Here is a 21,863-nt window from a genome sequence, read left to right as displayed (position 1 = left end):
TGGGGTCCTAATATATGGTGACAGGAGAAGATTTAACTTTGGGTGGTGCAATGTACAGATCTTGTAACATAGAAACCCACACCTGAATTCTATATGATCATGTTGACCAAGGTCACACCAATAAATTTAATTTTAAAAAAGACTAAAAAGGCCCCACTCATGATACACAAGCTTCTTTGTAGACTTCAAAGAGTATAACATTTTATAAATTAATTCACAGATTTCCTTACCTTTGTTGGAGAACATTAACTGCCCTCTTTTTAAAAATCATTAAAGCACTGAATTATTTTGTGTGATCAAGCAGCTACATGTTTTTTTCTTTCTGACTTACTTAATTTAGCATAATGCCCTCTAGGTCCATCCATGTTTTTGCAAATGACAGTATTTAATTATATTTTATGAACAAGTAATATTTCCTTGTATATGTTACCACATCTTCTTCATCCATGCATCTATCAATAGAAACCTAATTTGCTGCCATATCTTGTCCATGGTAAATAATGCTAGAATGAACATAGGAGTGCATATATATTTTTGAATTAGTGTTTTGTTTTCTTGGGATAAATACCCAGAAGTGGAATTGCTGGGTCATATGGTAGTTCTATTTTTAATTTTTGTAAAACCTCAATACTGTTTTACATAGTGACTGCACTAATTTATAATCCAACAAACAGTGCACAATTTATATCCAAATATTATGTATACTCCAGGTCTGGGGTCAGGGAACATGCTTTAAGCAAGTGAACCTTTTTGAAGGAAATAAAAATATAAATTAAATATTATTGATAAATCCTGATGATTCTGTTGCCTCTTAGCAGGAGATAAATATGCCTGGATTAGAGAGAAAATGACTAATACCTCAGTATACAAGCCTGTCATCTGGTTTTAATAAAATAATATATTCTCAGGGTTGAATGTTCAAGAAAAGTCAGTACAATCTGTTTTTCCACCAATGACTCTATATATGAGTTAATTTTTTTGTTGTTAATCCTCACCTGAGGATATTTTTTCCAATGATTTTTAGAGAGAGGAGGGAGAGGGAGAGAGAGTGAGAGAGAGAGAAATATGGATGTGAGAGAGACACATGGATTGGTTGTCTCCTGCACGTGCCCTGACTCGGGATGGGAATCAAACCCACAACCCAGGTACTAGTACATGTCCTTGACTGGGAATTAAACCCCTCAGTGCACTGATCTAGTCTCTAACCACCTGGCAACACAGGCCAGAGCTATGAGGTGTTTTTTTAATTTCATTTAACAAACCTTTTCATCACACTACATATTAAGAACTTTATAAATACTAACTTTTTATTTTTACAACATCCTTATGTGTTTGATACTGTTACTATCTTCATTTATTTTGCATGAGGCATACAAAAGTTAGATAAATTTGTTTAAGATTTAAACTTTTAGTTAGTATAGCAGACTGGTCCCAGAGCCTGTGTCTTTATTACTAAAAAAACAAAAAACAAAAAACAAAAAAAAAAACAAGTCTCTCCTCAAACATCTTATTGTGAATATTTGCAAACTTACAGAAGAATTAAAAGAGTTCTAAATGAGTACTCATATACCTACCACCTAAATTCTATATTTTATTATATTTGTTTTATCTCATGTCTATCCATCTATCTATCCCTTTCTCCATTTATCAATTCATAGAATTTATGCATTTCAAAGAAAGTTGTAGAATCAATACACTTTACTCTTAAACTTTTCCATATGCATATCATTAACTAGACTTCAATTTTTGTTTAAAATTTTTTTTCTTCTTTTGAGGTAAAATTTACATCTAATGAAATGCACAAATCTGAAGTATACCATTCAATGAATTGTTACCTACACTACCTTTTGATTGTTCTTATTAGGAAGCACTTCATAATATAGTTTTGATTGCAGGAAGATATTATTAAACTGTTCACTTAACATTGGAGAGTTTAATTTCTGGACAAAAGAACTGAATACTATGCAAATTAACATCAAGTGAGGTAAAGGAATGACTCAAGGGAAGGCTAACTCACTAGAGTTTTTCTGTTGTACACATTTAATTCCAAAAGATCAAGAGCTATTTTCCTTTTTGGTCTTTAGTGTAATCCAGCTAGCAGTAAGGGAACTTGGTTTAGAAGTCCTTACAACTCCACTCTATCCCATCTTCTTACACATGGAGAAATAAGGCTCAGTAAAGCTAAGTGACTACGTTCAAAGTCACACCACTGGGATACTCCCTTAGTCTCCTGTTACCCAGACCAAGGCCCTTTCCGAGAAGTTGAAGTGTTTTTGGAAACCTCCAAGCCCTTAAAGCAAACAGCCAGGGACCACATATTGAAGACTCAGCATGGTATCTGCTGTTGCAAATTCTTTAGTCTCGATTTCAAAATTGATATCACAAAATTGCATTTGTTTCATGTAAGATCTAAAGGCATCGTCTTTTTTATTTCCCAAAATAAAAGTCATGTACAGAGCTTCCTTTTTTTGTATATCTTAGGACAACTTGTCAGAGAAATTAATAGGCAATGAGACTCAAATAGGTGCCATCACTTTTCCAAGATCTCAAAATGGCCAGTCCAGGGCGAGACACACCTCTGTCCACTGCCAGTTTCTAGCACCTTCACACAACACTCCCTTTCACATTATAGAACTAAAAACAAATAAAGGAGCCCTTGGCACTACCATGTTTTGCCAACACTTGCAAATAACTTGGGACACCTGGGTAAAACCAACAATTGATGTACCTCATGAATTGGTTTGTTAGTTTATGCAAAAGGGACTGGCATTTTCCGTAAGGGACCATGTGTCCCATGGTCAGTTCTTAGCAAGACTACTGAATCAGGTACCTGTAGACAGAAACAGATAGAAGTACTACACATGTTGACCTGAGAAAATGATTCAAAGACTGAAATGAATAGGTCACAAACATCAGGGTGTTTTTTTTGTTAAATGTAGTATCAATCATTATACCAATCAAATGACTCAAGTCTTGTACCCCCATTACTTAGGGGTCAGAAACTATGATGGCTTAAAAGAATGCTTGGATCCTCTAAGCTGGTTGATTCAGAAGTATAGATAAAAACTAGTCAAGATTAGTCTTGCTCTGGGAGAAGTTACTTTTTTTTCTTCATTATGTGCCACATGATAAGAAAAATTAATCTGCTAATTATAACTATGACTGAATATTTTCAGATTTTTTTGGAAGCAAAGAAATAAAATGTTATGTGACTAGGTTGTTTGGAGACAGGATGCTTGGTTTTCCAAGGAGCAAAAGCTTCTTATAGAAAATAAAATGATGCTCTATCTTCCATGAAAACAATAAATTTCAGCAATTTGTATACATTCAGGTAAATATTATTTCTTTATGGACACATTCTGTTTTGAAAGGAAAGCAAAAGATAAACCACATTATAATCTCTTTGGCTGCTCATAACATACATAAAGGTATGTGCTTTTACAGGGTGGCAGGCAGGGAGGACTAAGGAGAGAAGCAAGAATAGTTATGTGCAGCCTGGCTCAGTGGTTGAGCGTCGACCTATGAACCAGAAGGTCATGGTTCATTCCTGATTAGGGCATATGCACAGATTGTGGGCTTTATCCCCAGTGTGGGGCACGCAGGAGGCACCCGATCAATGATTCTTCCTCATCATTGATGTTTCTATCTCTCTCTCTTCTTTGAAGTCAATACAAATAGATTTTTTTAAAAAAGAATAGGTATGTGCAAAATCCTAATAAACACAAAGAAGGAACAACAACCAAATCCTTAGCCAGTTTCTCTCTTTCTGAGTAGAAAAACTTTCTGTTTCTTTGTGTTGTTGAATGGCAGGCACTGTTTGGTCTAGCTTCAGGGAGTAGGAAGTTTTGGGTGGGGTTCAGGATCATTGAGGTGCAAACAGAAATAGTTTCAATTTGACTTTATGAGAAAAATGATTGTTTGCAATCCAACTTTAATCCACTGAGATCAGCCAAGTGACACTCAGAACCACACTTTGTGGGCTTCCAGGAACCCCACCCTTGTTATAACTCACCTATGAGTCATTAGCTGTATTGTCAAAACATGCCTCTGATGTTGTTTCATTTTCTTGCAGTTTAGGAGGCTCTTTCCTTGTGATTTTTGGTTGTAGATTCAAAATTTCAAAATCAGCTGAACACATTAGCTTCATCAAATCTTCTTCTACAATGGATATAGTAGAGACTTTAAAATCACCAACTACACAACCATGAATCACTGTAAAACATTGAGTGAGGGTGCTCCTGAAGACACAGTCTCCACACAACCTTGCAAAGGCCCTTTGAAAACACATATCTGATCAGAATTTTAAACCACCATTGGCTTAAAACTCATCAGTGGCTTCCCTTATTAGGATCAGGGCTGCAATCCAAAACTTGGCTTATAAACTCTGTATAACCTCCTACCCTATTCAATTATTCATCAAGAATGTACTAGTAGTAGTCGATAGCTACTTCATATCAGATGTCATTCTAGGTACTAGAGTACTAGCAATGGACAACATGAAGGGAGTCCCTTCCTGAAACTGACATTCAGCCACGCCTGTCCCCTCACTATCCCTAACTCACACATACCCCATCCCTTTCCCGCAGGTCCTCAGGCTATTTCTGCTGCTGGGAACAATGTGCCTGGTAAACTCCTAAGATTATTCCAATCTCATTTGAACTACTGTACCATCTTCCTTAGGGAGGCCTTTTGTCTTTTCCTGAATTAGGTCAGATCTCTGTGCTATCCACTTCACAGCACCTTTACTTGTGCATCACTTTCTTTTTTGTAAGTATTTGTTTGCATCTGTATTTCCATTTAGACCAGGGTTTGGCAAACTTTATCTGTAAAGGAGCAGATAGTAAATATTTTTAGCCCTGTGGGCTATACAACCTCTGTCACAATTATTTAACTCTGCCATTATAGTGTGAAAGCAGCCATAGACAATATATAAACAAAAGGACGCATCTGTGTTCCAATAAAACTTTATTTACCAAAGTAGGTGGTGAGCAAGATCTGGCCTGTGCACCACCATTTGCTGACCTAAGTCAACAGAACCTCCTTTGGTGATGAAAATGCTATATCTGTCCCAGTAATATAGCCATCAGCCTTATATGGTTATTAAACAGTTAAAATATAGCTAGTGTAATTGAGGATCTAAATCTCTACATTCATTTAATTGCAATTATTTAAGTTTAAAGATAAAGGCCATGTGTGGCTAGTGATTACTGTATTGAATAGTGTACATATAGCTCATGATTGTCATGAGGACAGGAGCTGTGTCCCTCTTAGTCACCACTGTGTCACCTGGACCTAGCACAGCCACTGGCACGGAGTAAGTGTTCAAGATGTGTTTGTTGTATGAATGAACAAATGTATACATATGGAATGACTTACCAAACTTCTTGTTTGTTTTTTTACCACTGTGATCCACTTGATTAGATATTGCCACTGGATACTTCTTGCTGTTTAGTCCCAAAATGTTATATTTTTGCAAACACATTTTATCTCCTCATTATCCTGTGAACTCCATGAGGATGGGAGCTACAAGAGAGACTACCCGAATGCTCCTTCCAGGGCCCAGCACAGGTCCATGCACATGGTAGTCAACCTTCCCATGAAGTGTTTGTCTCCACCAATACCCACCTGGAAAGGAGAAAGATTCAGCCCCTGGCTTTTTGATTTCTGAAATATGTTCCAATCTGTCATGTTTCAGAGACCTAACTTCAGGCCTTCCTGCTTTAGCTGTGGTGCTGTGGAGTTGAGAAATTCAACTTAGTCCTGCCTTTTCCCGCTTTATAATCTTGGGGAAGTTGCTTAATGCCCTATGTCTCTTTTATTAAGTGAAGGTAATTTTAATTCTATTACAGCTATTCACCACCTACCTCTTAGGAATATTACCTAAATAAATAAGATCATAGCCACAAAAGCTTTGAGCACCTCGGAAATAAGCACTGTTTTCACAGGCCACATTATAACTGATCAGGGAGATAGTAGGTGGAAGCTATTCTCAGTGATATTAAACCCCTGGTGCATTGTTTTCTCTCATTTATCAGGATAACTTAATAAAAGCTCTGTGATCCTCATGTGAGTCAGCTGATTGCAAATAAGATCAGAATAATGCAATCGCTGCAGGGTGGTGAGTCAGCCACTTTGTTCCAGAGTTAAATTATGTCTAATTGACTTTAGAGCCTCCACCCTCATTGTCAACCCAGGTAGAATCTGAGGATCCTACAAATCTTTCTATTCTGCATTTCTCCAGCAGTTCTGGTAAGGGGGCATCCCAAAAAAGGCACACTGTTCTTTCACCGCTATCTGAAACAGAACGTCTGGCTTACCCTGCCACAGAGGGCCTATTTCAGTACAGTGGGCTTTATACATCTCATCCCCAAGTAGGTAACACATGAGGTCCAGCCAGAGGTCCATGTAAGGTTCCGTTCCTCTTGTTTTATCCCACTAACAAGTGCCTATGTTGGTCCTTCTGGCCTAGAAGGTCCTCACCTCCTCTCCCAACCTTTCCCAATTTTGGGGTTTCTCTCTCTCTCATTCGTTGGTTCATTCATTCATTTCTACAGCAGATAGTCCTTGACACTCTGCTGGGGACTCTGTTTAGACCCCTTCAAGCAAATTTGCCCTTTCTGTGAATCCTTCACTTCTCAGGGTGGGTGTGTCCTGTGGAAGCCTATGGCTCTCTTCGTGGGCTGTTCTGACTTACTAGTTAATTTGTCAGGTGGTGAAGAGAAAAGCCAAGACAGTTGGAAACTAACTTAACCTCTCCGGAACTGAACTTGCTTACTGATAGAAAGAGTTGGAGCAGCTGATATATAAAGAACAAGTCCCCCCCTCGCCCTAACTGGTTTGGCTCAGTGGATAGAGTGTCGGCCTGCGGACTGAAAGGTCCCAAGTTCGATTCCAGTCATGGGCATGTACCTTGGTTGCGGGCACATCCCCAGTGGGAGGTGTGCAGGAGGCAGCTGACCGATGTTTCTCTCTCATCGATGTTCCTCTCAGTCCCTCTCTTTTCCTCTCTGTAAAAAATCAATAAAGTATATATATTTTAAAAAAAGACCAAGTCCCCCTACAGTTCCATGTTTCTCTCTCTTGTTTGCTCTCTCACTTTCTTGCTTTCTCTCTTTCTCTCTGACTTATGTGGTCACTAAAACTTAAATCTTGTAATATGCTTTTTTCCCATTGGCACTGCCTAACATGCAAAGATGCTCAGTAATTCAAGAATTTAACCTTTGATTTAGTTAATTTTCTGGCATAAGTTTCCCCAGATATAAATTTGAATTTTGGTCAGTCCAGACATGTCCTGATTCATTGCCTTGGGAAGGTAACATGGTTCCCAGATTTCTTTCAAATGCATCTAAGTGAGGGTTAGAAATAAAAGTATTTTAACAAAATTCCTATAATATGTACTCATTAAAGTAATACCAGATGTCATAATAAAAAAGGCACCAAATAGAAGTTTATTTCTCACTCATATTAAGTCTAATTGGCAGTGATAGGAAGTTGAAGGGGGAGGTGCTCCACACAGTTATTCAGGGAACTAGACTAACAGTAGCTCTGCAATCCTTCATATGTGGCTTCCAAGGTCACCTTGGCCATGAACATTCAGATGGCAACAGGGGAAAGAGAGAAAGTGATGGATCATGAGAGAGGCTTTTATGGGCCAGGCATGGACATGGCACATTTCTCTTCTACCCCTTTCACATTGGTAGAACTCAGTAACTTGACCACATCTGTCTGCTAGGTTTATGGGAAATGTAGTCCATCTGAGAGAAAGAGGGAAGGAAAATGGGTTTGAATAACAGCCAGTCTTTGCGACACTGGACAACAGGGTTAAAATACTTGAAAGGGCTGTGTGAGAGATAATGAAAGCTATTATTTCTGCAAGTGATCCTTTATTTTCTGTCCTTTTACCAAATGACTTGTCTTTTTAAAATATCATTGTAATACAATGTGGTCAGTGTAATGACAGTGTTGTGCAGTGAGAACATCTAGCCTGGATTTTTTAGAACGTAAAGCCAGTGCTGGGTCTCAAACAGTGAATATTAGGCAGGCAAATAATATAAGTAACTTTATGCTGAAAACCAACACTTCCAAAATAGAGTTTAGTCATGGCATAGGTAAGTTTATATGAAAGGTGATAGATACATTTGATACATGTTCTGGGTTCCCAAAGTTATGTGGAATTTCACTTCAGCATTTTAATAACATTCAATAAGCTGAGTCAATCACAAATACTTATTCAGAACCTACCATTGGAAGCTGTGTGTTGACATGGAGATACAGTGATGAACAAGAAAGATATCTCCCCTGGCTCTCACATTCTAGATCCGTGGTCGGCAAACTGCGGCTCGCGAGCCACATGCGGCTCTTTGGCCCCTTGAGTGTGGCTCTTCTACAAAATACCAAGGCCTGGGAGAGTCTATTTTGAAGAAGTGGTGTTAGAAGAAGTTTAAGTTTAAAAAATTTGGCTCTCAAAAGAAATTTAATCGTTGTACTGTTGATATTTGGCTCTGTTGACTAATGAGTTTGCCAACCACTGTTGTAGATCATGCACACTGTGAAGAACACCCAAGAGGTGCAGAGCTAGGTAGCCTTTCCAAGACCCTTTTGTTGGTGACCATCTCTAGGAAGCACTGGGAAAGCTGTTATAAATTATGGATGTTAGAGCTAGAGATAAAGCTATTTAGCAACTTCAGATTTGGGGAGTCCGGATGGAGTAAAGAGACCATCCAGGAAATGATTGCAGTGGTCCAAGAGAAAGGTTGATGAACATCTCCTTGGATGCTCTGAGTCTATCTTGGCGATCTTTCTTTCTATGCATTCCTACTGCCCTTATCCTTCATAATTCCCGCCTTTGGTCAACTGTCTTCTCATTCATGAAAGCTCCCTATGTCTTCCATCTAGTGCTAAATGCATCTTCCTCCCAGTTCCCACAGTACCCTGAACGTCTCTCTGATACCATTTGTCAGCTGTAGTCTATCTGAGAACATCCTGTTTCCCAGCAGAGCATTTGCTAACACAGGCAAACAATGAGGCTTGGTTTAGTGTTGAAATAGGAATAACAGAACACCAAAAAATATTTTAGGTAGACGTGATGCTGGACTTTTAAGGCAATATTACAAACATAAATTTTAATTGAAGTCATGTATTAGTCATCTCAGCAGTCTGAACAACTTGAGTTGGCTGAGCCACTCAGTTTATTCTACTCCAGCTATCCTACTGGAATCTCCTAGGTAGGAGGTTTCCACCTGGAGTGTATCAGGTGGAACATCATATTCTAGTGTCTGCCCATAGGTTAATGATTAATTACATCAGGAGAGAAATATCTGAGTTTCATAGAGCATGACATAAGGATGGTGTTAAAACACTCATTTTATAAAATCCCTGGACAATTTTAAGACATTAAATACCCTTTCAAATAAGGTAGAACGATGTACTCTCATCATTCTTGTATCACTTCACTTCCATGAGCTTTGGTGTGGCACTATTTGTATGGCTTCAACCATTATCTAATGACATTCCAAAGTATTTTAGAAGGTAAATAAATGGTAACTTTGAAAGCAATAAGACACTGAAACATTTTAGAGTGAAAGTGGAGGATTTTACTGAGGAAAGAACTGCTTTAAATTTTACCTACCATTAAGGGTAATTGTGTGTGTGTGTGTGTGTGTGTTCATGTGTATATCTTGGCCATTGATACGTGTGTGTGTGTGTGTGTGTGTGTGTGTGTGTGTTCATGTGTATATCTTGGCCATTGATACATAGTTGGATTCTTTGCCTATATTTTAATTGGATTGTTTTTTATTATTGAACTGCGTGTTCTTTTTTTATATACTCAATACTAAACCCTTATCAGATAGATGATTTGCAAATATTTTCTCTAATACTGTCAGTTGTTTTTTCACTTTCTTAATAATATCCTTTGAAGCACAAAAACTTCTAAGTTGAATGAAATACAACTTATCTGTTTTGTCATTTGTGCTTTTGGTATCATATCTGAGAAGGTTTTGCCTAACTTAAGGTCGGAAACATTTACTCCTATACTTTCCTATGAGAGTTTTACGGTTTTAGCTTTCACACTGAGGTCTATGATCTATTTTGAGTTAATTTTTGTGTATGCTGTAAAGAAGGGGTTTAGCATCACTTGCTCAAGTTTTCTTGTCTGAGTCCCCATATACAATGACCTTTCTCAAGGTCAGTATCTCAACCCCCACCACTCTGTCCTCTTTAACCTCCCATTTCTCCCTCATCTCTCATACTTGCTCTTTCCTACTGGACCCCCATTCTCCCATTTCTCCCTATGTGTAAGCATTGGCCAAGGCTCTATACATATTCTGTCTCTTCTTTTACAAATATTTTTCTAAAAGCAACATAATCCATTCTAACAGTTTCATCTATCACTTCTATTCCAATTTAATGAAAATCATAACAATTAATGGTTGTTCATTGTATGGCAGGTACTTTGCATATATTATCTGAATTAATTTTCAAAACAATCCTTATTAGCTCCATTTTACTTTGAGGCTTTTAAGGGCAAGGTCATAGAGTCAGCAAATGAAAGTGTCTGGATTTGAACCCAGGCAGTCTCTCTCCTCTGCAAGCACTCTCCACCTTTATGCTCTTCCTCTCCATCAAGACTGGCCTCAAATTCCACTTTATTTCAGGAGGCTAATCCTGACCATCTAATGTGATAATGGTCCCTCCATCTGTGTCATTCTGATAACTTTTACTTTTTGCCTTATGTTATGGTCATTTACACTCACTCCCCTCCTCCCATCCCTCATAGATCATTATCCTATAGATTCTGGGAAACAGGGACTGGATTTATTGATTACATATCCCCATTAATATTATCCTAGGACAGTGCAAAATAGGCAGCTGGTAAAAGACCTGCTAATTTGAATGGAAGAGTAATTTGTAAAGTGGGTCCTCCCAGCATGCCCCAACACTGTTTATTTCCACATGTGACAGGAATGCAGGAAGTAAACCAACCCCAGGGTGTCACAGTGCCCCAAATGACCTGGCTTTCTGGGCAAGGTGGCTCAGGATCTCTTCATTTTCAAGGCTGTGAGTAAAAAAGGTAGAACAAAGAAAGAAAATGCATTACACATAGCCATGCTGTGTCTGCCTTAGCCAACAAACTTATTAAGCAAAATTGTATGTTTCATCTGCTGTAATAGGGCCAATTCTCATATTTCAAAATAACTATCCAACCCTAGTCTAAGAAATTCTTCCCATGAGGCATGACTGACTTCAATTTTAAGTAAAAGAATGTGGTGAATGAGTCACTTTTCATCTGGTCAAAAGACCTGTATATTTCCAGATAACTTTATTCTCTGTAAAAGGTATCTCATTTCCACCCTGCCAAATAAAATTACATTAAATTTAAAAATAAATAAAGTTATATGAGAGAGAATAAAGTAGATATTGATTTGTGCTGTTGGATAGTGTTGAAAGTTTCTTCTTTGTGTTATAGCTATCTTAGAGAACAAGTCATGGGGGTGGGGGAAATAGTTACAAGGTCCCAGACTGAGCACTCAACTGAGGGTTTTGTTTGCATGTAGGTAGAGAGTCTGTTATGACAGCACAGGTTTGCCTCAGAGCCTTAAGTTTAAGCAGAATGTTCCCATGGATTTTGGGGGAGTTGCTCTGCTTATTTTGGCCACATATGGAGTTCAGAAATGGATATGGGCCAGGAAAGGACAAAGGGGAAACCTTCTGCTGATTCTCACAGGATGGCCTTGAGTGACATGCACCCATGTAACTCAGCCATCCTCTCTTTTGATGGGCAGGCTAACTCAGGTTTCTGAAGTCACATTGGGTACTGTTGACTCATGCTTCTTCCTCTATGGTGCCCTTTAAAGAAATAAGTCCCCAAATCCTGTCCTAAGCCCACTGCTCTTCTTTCTTTATAACTGGCACTTGACCACATTCAACCATGGCTTAAACTGTGCCTCACAATGGCTGACTTGCAGACCCTCTACTTCAGCCAGAGCCCTTCTCTTCTCCTGCATTCCTGACTGCCCGGCAAACAGTCCCACTTCTGAGTTCAATCTCTACCTCCTACTTAGCATGTCCCAGACATACCCATTGTCTCACCCCCATAAGCAGCCCTCCTGATTCCTTCTTCCTATCAACAATACTTTAATGCTCCTTGCAGATACTTTTCATTTTCTTCTTCTTTGAAATCATACCTAATCAGTCACAAAAGTTCATCAAATCTTTCTTCATGAAGATCTCAGTCCCTTGTGCTAGAGTCTAGACAAATCCAGGAAAGAAAGAAGCCAACTGTGTGTCCCCATGCTGTGGAAAGAACCAGGAAGTGGATCTTTGTGTATGTGTGTATTCTATTTTTATTTATTTATTTAACTTTTAAAATCTTTATTGTTGGAAGTATTACATATGTCCCCTTATTTTCTCCATTGACCCCTTCTAGTCCACCCTCGCCTCCCGCCCATACCCCCAGACCTTCACCACACTATTGTCTGTGGCAATGGGTTATGCATATATATGCATACAAGTTCTTTGGTTGATCTCTTCCCGCCCACCCACCCTAATGAACAAAATAATACTGAAGACAGATGCAGTCCAAAGTCAAGCACAGAACAGAGCTGAGGAGAGCCAAAAGTTGGCACTGGAATAGTAAGTCATCCACCAGACCTACAGAACTGATGTCAGTTCATAATGAAAGGGAGATCAAGAAGTCAGGAGCAGGAACCATGCCTGTCTTGGTTATCATTTAATCCCCAGAACCTAGCTCATTGCCGGCTCACAGTAGGCACTCAATAAATGTCCTATATTCCCAAATACAAGGCATTTGTTATAATCTTTCATTCACCTTTTATTCAAGACCTCATATTAAGCAACACTCTCTCACTTTTGTTATTTTAAAACACCAAGTAGCATTTGGGGATGACACATCAGGCAAAAGCAACATTCATCAATGTCAGTTTGAGGTGGCTAGAGAAGAAACCTGATATACTGAATAAATAAGGAGGCAATACATTTTTTATATATTTTTATTGATTTTTTACAGAGAGGAAGGGACAGGGATAGAGAGTTAGAAACATCGATGAGAGAGAAACATCGATCAGCTGCCTCCTGCACACCTCCTATTGGGGATGTGCCTACAACCAAGGTACACGCCTTGACCGGAATCGAACCTGGGACCTTTCAGTCCGAAGGCTGACGCTCTATCCACTGAGCCAAACCGGTTAGGGCAGGAGGAGGCAATACATTTTAATAAGATTTTGTAAGGTTTTGACTTAACAATACAAATGTTAGCTGTTATTATAAAAAATTTTTTTTGAAAAAAACTGTTTTAAAAACAAGTAATGTAGAGATAAAAAATTGTAATCTACCAGGTAGATTTTTTGTTGTTGTTGTTAATCCTCTCCCCCAGGGTATTTTTTTCCATTGCTTTTCTGAAAGAGTGGAAGGGTGGGGGAGTGGGTGAAGGAGAAAGAAACATCAATGTCATCAAGGACTTATTGCCTCCCTCACACACCCTGACTTGGAACATGGGAGCAAACCTGCAATCCAGATAGGTGCCCTTGACCAGGAATAGAACCTGCGACCCTTCAGTGCCTACCACTTAACCACACCAGCCAGGGCTGAATAGATTATTTTTGATTGTCATATATTTTGTGGCTTGATGAGTAAGTCACAGAGAATCAAAAAATACTGCATCTCAAATAATAGAGAGGAAACAAAGGTGATAAGCTCTAGAAAACTGTTGGTGGAATCCAACATGCTTGTAATGGTGATAAAGAATACATGAGTAGCAAAACCAGTATTTCTAATTTACATGATTTTATATAATATATCTTTCTAAATATGCATGTATAAGATAAATTAATGCATTAAATACCAGTAGACATTTGACAGTTTCTTGTAAATCACTAAAACTTATATATTCAAGCACTCAAAACAGATTCCCCATTCTCCAATGAGATAATTCATAATAAATGTTGTTGAATGAAGTAATGAATGAAGGTATCAATAATCTTTAAAGACTGAAACTTGTTTAAGTAGTAGCATTAAGAATAGTTTATTCACTAATCCATTGAGTCAACATTGATTGAGCTATTTGGGTGCAAATCAATTAAGCAAGACTCAGAATGGTTTGGTACCAAAGTGTACTTTCCACTGGAATGCTGACACATAAAATAAGAGAGAAATATTTTAGCTTTGTATTATGAAAAAAATTTAAACACATAGAAATGTAAAATATTTAACAAACATCCATACCTCTAAATGCAAGTTATTAACATTTTTCCAAAAATTGCTTTATGTATATATTTTATTTTTGATGGATCATTTGAAAGAAAATTGCAACTGTGACTAACACTTTAACCACCTTTCTTAATACTTTAGCATGCATCTACAAAGATGAAAACATCCTTCCACATAATTATAATACTGTCATTCCAACTAAAATTTATAACTCCTTAATAAGATATACTTCCAGTTAATTTTTGGATTTCTACAGTTGTTCAAAATATGTTTTTTATCAGTGTTTTGGTTTTTTTACAAAAACAAACAAGTGATTCAATGAAACACCACAACTGCATTTTGTTGTCTTTTTTAAGACTTCTCCCTACTCTTTTTTTTCTCTTTTTTCCCACTTGACTCAAGTATAATTGACAAATAAAAACTGTGTATATTTGAGGTGTACAACATGATTATACATAAGCATATGTTGTGAAATTATCACGATCAAATTAATTAACACATCCATAACCTTACCTGGTTACCAAATTGTGTGTGTGTGGTAATAACACTTTAGATCTACTATCTTAGCAAATTTCAAATATGCTATACAGTATTATTAACTGTAGTCATCATGCTATACATACTCAAAAATTATTCCTACTATAGCTGAAGTATTGTACCTTTTGACCAACATCTCACCATTTCCTCACCACTATGCCATTCTTTGCTTCTGCGAGTTCAGCTTTTCTAGATTCCACATTTAACTGAGATCATAGAGTATTTGTCTTTCTTTGTCTGGCTTATTTTACTCAGCATCATGTCCTTCAGGTTCATCATGGCAGGATTTTCTTGTGTTTTATGGCTGCATAATATTGGGGTGTGTGTGTGTGTGTGTGTGTGTGTGTGTGTGTGTGTGTGTGTGTGTTCATAAGGTCATTCATCCATCAACGAACACTTAGATTGTTTCTGTATCATGGCTGTTGTGAAAAATACTGCAATAAATATGGGAGTTGCAAATATCTCTCCAATATATTTATTTTCCAATGGATATATATTCAGAAGTGGGGGTTCTATTTTTTAATTTTTTTGAGGCAACTTTATACTGTTTTCCCTAATGGTTACACCAATTTATATCCCCACTAATAATACACAGGGTTCCTTTTTCTCCACACCTTTGCCAACACTTGTTATCTCTTATTGTTTTTATGACAGCCATCTTAACAGGTGTGAGGTGATATCTCATTACTCACAGTTTCATTATCCAATACTCTGTTAATTTGCATTATTCAATGCAGTATGATTTGCATTTCCCTTATGATTAGTGATGTTGAGCACCTTTTCATATACCTATTGGCCATTTATATGTCTTCTTTGGGGAAAGGTCTGTCTGTTCTGGTCCTTCATCCATTTTTAAATTGGGTTATTTAGATTTTTAAGTTGTATGTGTTTCTTATGTATTTAGGATATTAACCCCTTATCAGATATATGGTTTGCAAATATTTTCTCCCATTCAGAGTGCTTTTGTTGATTGTTTTATTTGCTGTGCAGAAGCTCTCTAGTTTGATATAGTACCATTTATATATTTTGCTATTAAAGACCAAGCCAATTGTCATACAGAAAGTTCCACATTGTGATTATCTCATTATTTCCTCATGAAACAATTTATCATGTAACTCTAGCCTGGTATTGCTTGTGAAATGGAAGTTAGATATAAGAGCTTGATTAAATTCAGCTTAAATGTTCCATTGGTATATTGAATACTACAACATAATAAGAGCACAGAGTGGCTAATTGCTTCAACATCTGTGATGTAATTTTATCACGTGGTTAAGGTAGTAACCAGGTATGTCATCTTGTAACCTATGGGTGATACTTTGTCATCTTGTAAAAACGTAGTTCCTCATTAACTGTTCACTTAATGGATTTAACATCTGTTGAGAATGTTTACCTTAACCAATTACTTCAGTAGGGGATTATAGAATAAAATGTACATTTCTGATTACGTCTTCAGTGACCAATTTTCAAAAAGGTTGAATGTGCAAAATTTCAAGTATCATACTTTATTGTAATGGGAGAGTACCAACCTTCGATTTTCTTCTGTTTTCAGCAAAATGGGAAGCCACATTTTTATGAGAAGCCAGTTGTTGAATCCTTTGAGGAAGCACCTCTTCACGTTATGGTTTTCACTTATATGGGATATGGAATTGGAACCCTATTTGGCTATCTCAGAGACTTTTTGAGAAACTCGGGAATAGAAAAATGCAATGCAGCTGTAGAGCGAGAAGAACAAAAAGTATGTATGCACATCTCTGGATCTTTGTCAATGCTATTCTTCTCTAAAATGTTCTTGCAAGTAGTGATGCATATGCAGATACTAAAAAGAGTGAGGAGCTCAGGAACTCCTCAGGATAAATGCTCTTTATTTCCAACCCTAGACCTTATCCCTGTGTGTTCATGGACTTGTTTTATGCAAATATTTATTGAGTAACTACCATTGACCAGATACTAAACTAAGAGTTTCTTCACACACTATCATATTTAACTTTTATAACAACCCCATGAGATAAATATTAAAATACCATTTTAGAGATTTAAAAAAAATCATAATATAAGAGCAAGACACATGGATGGGGCTATATTCTGGTCTTCTGGTTGCAAGAGGAGTATTATTTATGTTTAATACTGGAATAGAAAAGTGTGTCTAAATAAAGTGTGAGATTTTTATTTCATCTAGATCAGGGCTTCTCAACTTTGTACTATTGATATTTTGGACTGGATAATTCTTTGGTGTGGGAGGCTGCATGTGCATCATAGAATCTTTAATAGCATACCTAGCCTCTACCCACTAGATGCCATTAGAATTATCCCACACACTTGTGATAATCAAAAATGCCTCCAGACATTGCCAAATGACTCATGGACTGAAAAATCACCTCTGATCTAAATACTTTCGATAGTTAACCTATAAAAGTCTACATCATCCTCTTTTCACATTGAGCTAACAGAACAGCCTGGAAAACATTCAAAGATATGCAAAGAGTCTGCATTTTGTTAACATGATTTTCAAACCGGTTCAAATGATTTATGATATCATGAACCATTTTTTCCTAAAAATTGCTTTAGAATACTTTGAGTGTGGTCATGAATTATTTGACATGATGGAGCTTTAAACACATCTAAAACAAAGAGGATAGGTGAGGCATGAATTTCAATGTAATGAGGGAACCTCAAATCCTGTCACTTAACAACCAGTACCTATGGTAAGATAAACACTTATTACAGTAATGCTTCCATGAACAAATCTCATGGGCATTTTTTTTTTTTTGGAATTGCCTTCAGTCAAGTGTATCACCTTCAATAGAAAATAAGGCCCAGGTTTATTATTATAATTCCTCCTACTTTTAGCAACTATGTGAGCAGATGCTCTAGATCAGGTAATGGGTGCTAATACAGAGAGAAGAAATGACAGTTCCTGCCATCCGAGAATTTAAAGCCTGGTGTGCAAAAACAGACTCATAGGCAAAGCATATGACAAAAGTGATGATAGGGAGGAGTGCGATGTGGGAATTCGGAATCTATGTCCTGTGATTCATTTAGGAAGTCAGGAAGCCATGATGCTGGGGCTTGAATGGTGAGCAGGAATTTGCCTAGTGATCAAAGGCACAAAGAAAGACATTCTCAGAAAAGGGCACTGCCTGTGTCAAGGTATTCATTAACTTGTTAATCAAGTCAGATTCTCTTTGAGCATGCATTTTTGCCAGCCACCATGCTACAATCAGGGATATAAGAATAACCAGGGCAGATACAATTCTTGCCTTTAGAGAGCTAACCATTAAAAAATTGCAATAGAATTTGATAAGAGATACTATAGAGGTAAGTAGAGGATGTCAAGAGAGCCAAAAAGAAAAAATCATGGAACCCAAACTTGGTGGTCAGTGAAGGCTTATGGAAGGAAGAGAAAATTAAATTGAGATGTGATGACTCAAGAATAAGTAGTAAAGTAAAGGATAAGGCAAGATGGAACAGAAGGAGTCTTCAGAAAGAGGTCCAGCAGTAAGAGAAAGCATTGTACATTCAAGGAACCAAGGAATTCCAATGACTGCAATGCTGTGAGAGTGGGAGTATGTGGGGAGAAGATTGAGAGGCAAGTAGGGGCCAGACCATAATGGGTTTTTATAAGCCATGGATATTTATTATAAGAACAATGGGAGGGCATTGAAGGATTTCAGGCAAAGGAATGCAGATTTGCAGATTAGAAAGATCGTGTTTACTACCCTATGAAACAGGGATTGCAGGAGGATACCATAGAGACCAAAGAAACCAGTTAAAAGACTGATGTAGAAATCCAGGTTAAAAAAAAATCTAGGTGAGAACTTGGGCTGGGACCATGGTAGTGATAACCCGGGTGGTGATAAGAAATAAGATCAAGAGATATTTAAGAAGATAGTAGGGGATTATTGATTTGACTTGAAAAATTAGAGAGATGCACAGATCAAAGACCACACCCAGGCTTATGACTTGGGCAGCTGAGGAGACAAGAAAGTGGTGTCACTCACTGAAATGAGGGATAGAGGAAAAAGATCCAGAGGAGGGGGAAAGTGATCAATTTATCCTTTGACAAGTTGAGTTTGAAAAATAGGCAGCTAGAGATAGAGCGTTAGACTTCCGGAAAAAAGTCTCAGATGGATATTGTGGCATCTTCCGCATATCTTGAGCATATCAACATTAATCAAACCCAAAGAAGTAGATGAGGTCTCCCAAGGAAAGTCTAGAGAAAAGAGAGAGAGAGAGAGAGAGAGAGAGAGAGAGAGAGAGAGAGAGAGAGAGAAGAGAACAAAGAACTTCAGAGAATTTTATAGATGTCAGAGATGGAATTCCAATTCTAGACTAGAAGCAAAGTGACACCAGAAAACCTTTATAATGGTTTAGGAAAGAAATAATTTGTGTTTGAATTGAGGAAGAAAAGGGAACTAATTTGGGAGGTAGTATTAACAAGTCTTGAAATTATATAGAAAATGATATAGAGGGAGGAATGACAAATTTCTACTTCGGTCAGACATGAAGATGATAGTGGCATACCCATCACAATAAAATGGCCTTGTTTTTGCAAAAAAAAAAAAAAAAAAGAGAGGTCACAGACACAGTTTTGAGGTATAAAGATTTTTGAATGGTAAAGGATATTGAAGCAGTTAAATCAAACAGGGAACAATCCACCATGCTCCCAGAAAAAGATGAGGTTTCCCAGGTCATAGCAGAGCTGATAATAAACCTGGGAAATAGTAAGGAGGAAGCAAGTTATTTTTAGCCACTCTTACAAGGATCTCCACAGCCCCTCCCTGACACCAGCTGGTCTATTCTAGAAGCTCTTATCACCAATCTGCCTGCTCCCTGGGTATAAGTAGCATGTACACTAACTCAGTACATTACTGAATATTTGCTGAAACAAGGTGTCAGTCAAGTCTAAATTTCTCAGGGTGGCATCCCTTGGCAGGTTTGGGCTTCAGATCTGCCGTCTATCTTCTAACCTGTTCCAATATTTTAGCTCTATCAACCTTGAGGGGCTAGTTTGGTTTTCCTAACGCACTTCTTACTTTCAAGCAGAACACATTTATATATATGCAGGTTGGTTCTCAGCACAGACAACTCTAAGGTGGTTGAGGGCAAGAAGGTTATAGGGATATGCTCCTGGGATCAACAGCTGTACACTTGGGTGGGAGTGAAGGGGAAAGATGGTGAAGGTGATTTGTGATGCAGTCAGGGAGCTCTTGAGGTGGGAGATCCCTTCAGAAGTGTTGAGACAGGGGGTTGAGCCTTCAATGATGATAGATGGGGACTACCTCCAGAAAGGGATTTGACCTTGAGCCGGGCAGCTCCCTTCTTTGAGATGTCAGCCTCCAAAACTCTGAGCATTAGGGAAGGAAGAGATGCTTTAGTCCTAAACAATGGGATAAGCACAGGGCACAGCAGCCTGTCTCTAACACCCCTCACTATTGCTGCAAGAACTGCTTGACTCACCTCTCGGGGGGAGGCATTGCATTCAGTAAAACAGTGTGTTGTATTTCTTTACAAAATAAATAATGTCCCACCCATTTGATCTCTGTGAAGTAGAGAGCATCACTAGTCAATTGACTCTCCTTAATAGATATTCCTTTTATGTGGCACCCTTTTTATTATGTGTTCTTTCCTTTTGAGCCCTGTTAGATTTAGAGGCTTTCAGAGTAACAGGCCCTAATTAACGGCAATGGCTGCAATCACTATGTACATTTTTATGGGACTTAGTCACTAGATACTCTATCTCCAGGCTGACCTTTATCCTTTTAATATTGCCCCCAGTCCTGCACTTCTGACAGTAACCTTGCTCTGTGAAAATAAGCGTTCTGAGGCACATCTTGAAGTCTCTGGCTGGAAACATGGAATGTGCTGCTTTTCAATGACTGCTGGTTCTTTTAGCAGAAATGAGCATTATTCTATTCAAAAAGCTGGGTCACTAGGAGTGCAGAATAGATTGTCCCATAAGACAAACCAGCCATTCACAAAATGACATCAGGAAAGAAAGCACTTCCATGAAGTGATGGTGGATAAGAGTTATTCTGGTTTTAAAAATATCATAAATGGATGCTGTCACTTCTGATTACACTCTTTGACTCTTAATTTTTAAATTTTGATCTTATTTTTAATAAAATTGTATATGCTTAAAGTGTACAAATGGTCAAACTAATGGGCATGTCCTTTTCCTCACTTTTTGTTAATCAAATATAAGCATTTTTTAATTCAATTTCTCTATTTACTCTCACTGGGATGACTTTGTCATACCAAACCATCCATTCAAACTAAACTGTTGCCCAAATTTAGACTCTCTTTTTTACTTTTCTTCTTTTTTGATTGTTAGCCCAAACACTCTGAAGTTTATTCCAAAACATGAAAGCTCTGATTCATTAGTATAAACTAAGTGAAAAGAACAGAAAAATAAAAATATCTTTTCAAGAGAGCACTAAAAATATCACAGGCCCAGGACACCTGGTACCTCCCATAGACTCCATCAACAATCAAAAGACACTGGCAAGGAAAAGAACAATACAAACAGATATATGGTTTAAATATGTTTGCTTAAATCCTTCTTTTAACTTTTAATTTTGTAGAAACATGTGTCTATTTTTTAAATAAAAGGTAACTTTAGAGTTGAATTATAATTTATGAAAGACCTCTAGGTTAATTACTTTCTCAACGAGGTAATGGCCCAACTTCTCAAAAACAAGATGTAAGCACATGTAATCAAGTAAATGTCAAGCATCACCAGAGACTTTAATATCTTCATGCACAGCCACATTTATCAATCTTTATAGTTGTTACCATGTTCATCAAGACTCCTTCTAATGACACCAGACTGTTATAAAACATTTTAATTGCAATTTTGTGTTCACATTAGATCCAGATAGTCCCCCAGTGCCCCTACAAGTAAATTCCAGACATTTCTTGCCCATCTGCAGAGACTTTTACGTCCACATGGGAGAAAGAGGGCTCAGCAAGTTGTAGCTATAGGAATGTTTAAGGCACGTCTCCAAATGTTTACATGAATTAAAACTTGTTTTGCACCCTGATGCAGCAGCCTGCTTCTCCCAGAGAGACTTTCTTCTGAGTAATTTGAAGTACAGGGTCCA

At 37.7% G+C, this 21,863-nt stretch overlaps 1 protein-coding gene across 1 annotated transcript in view; it reads left to right on the top strand.

The window, feature by feature from the left end:
- SPTLC3 (serine palmitoyltransferase long chain base subunit 3) overlaps positions 1–21,863 on the top strand; it is a 131,293-nt gene that overhangs the window by 10,013 nt on the left and 99,417 nt on the right. The window contains exon 2 of the mRNA XM_079783757.1: positions 16,313–16,498. Within this exon, the coding sequence (XP_079639883.1) occupies positions 16,313–16,498 (186 nt within the window). The remainder of the gene's footprint in view (positions 1–16,312; positions 16,499–21,863) is intronic.

Source organism: Cnephaeus nilssonii, assembly GCF_951640355.1.
Source record: "Cnephaeus nilssonii genome assembly, chromosome: 11".
Taxonomy (NCBI): domain Eukaryota; kingdom Metazoa; phylum Chordata; class Mammalia; order Chiroptera; family Vespertilionidae; genus Cnephaeus; species Cnephaeus nilssonii.
Note: the sequence above shows the minus strand (reverse complement) of the source record. Positions and strands in the feature narration are given on the sequence as shown.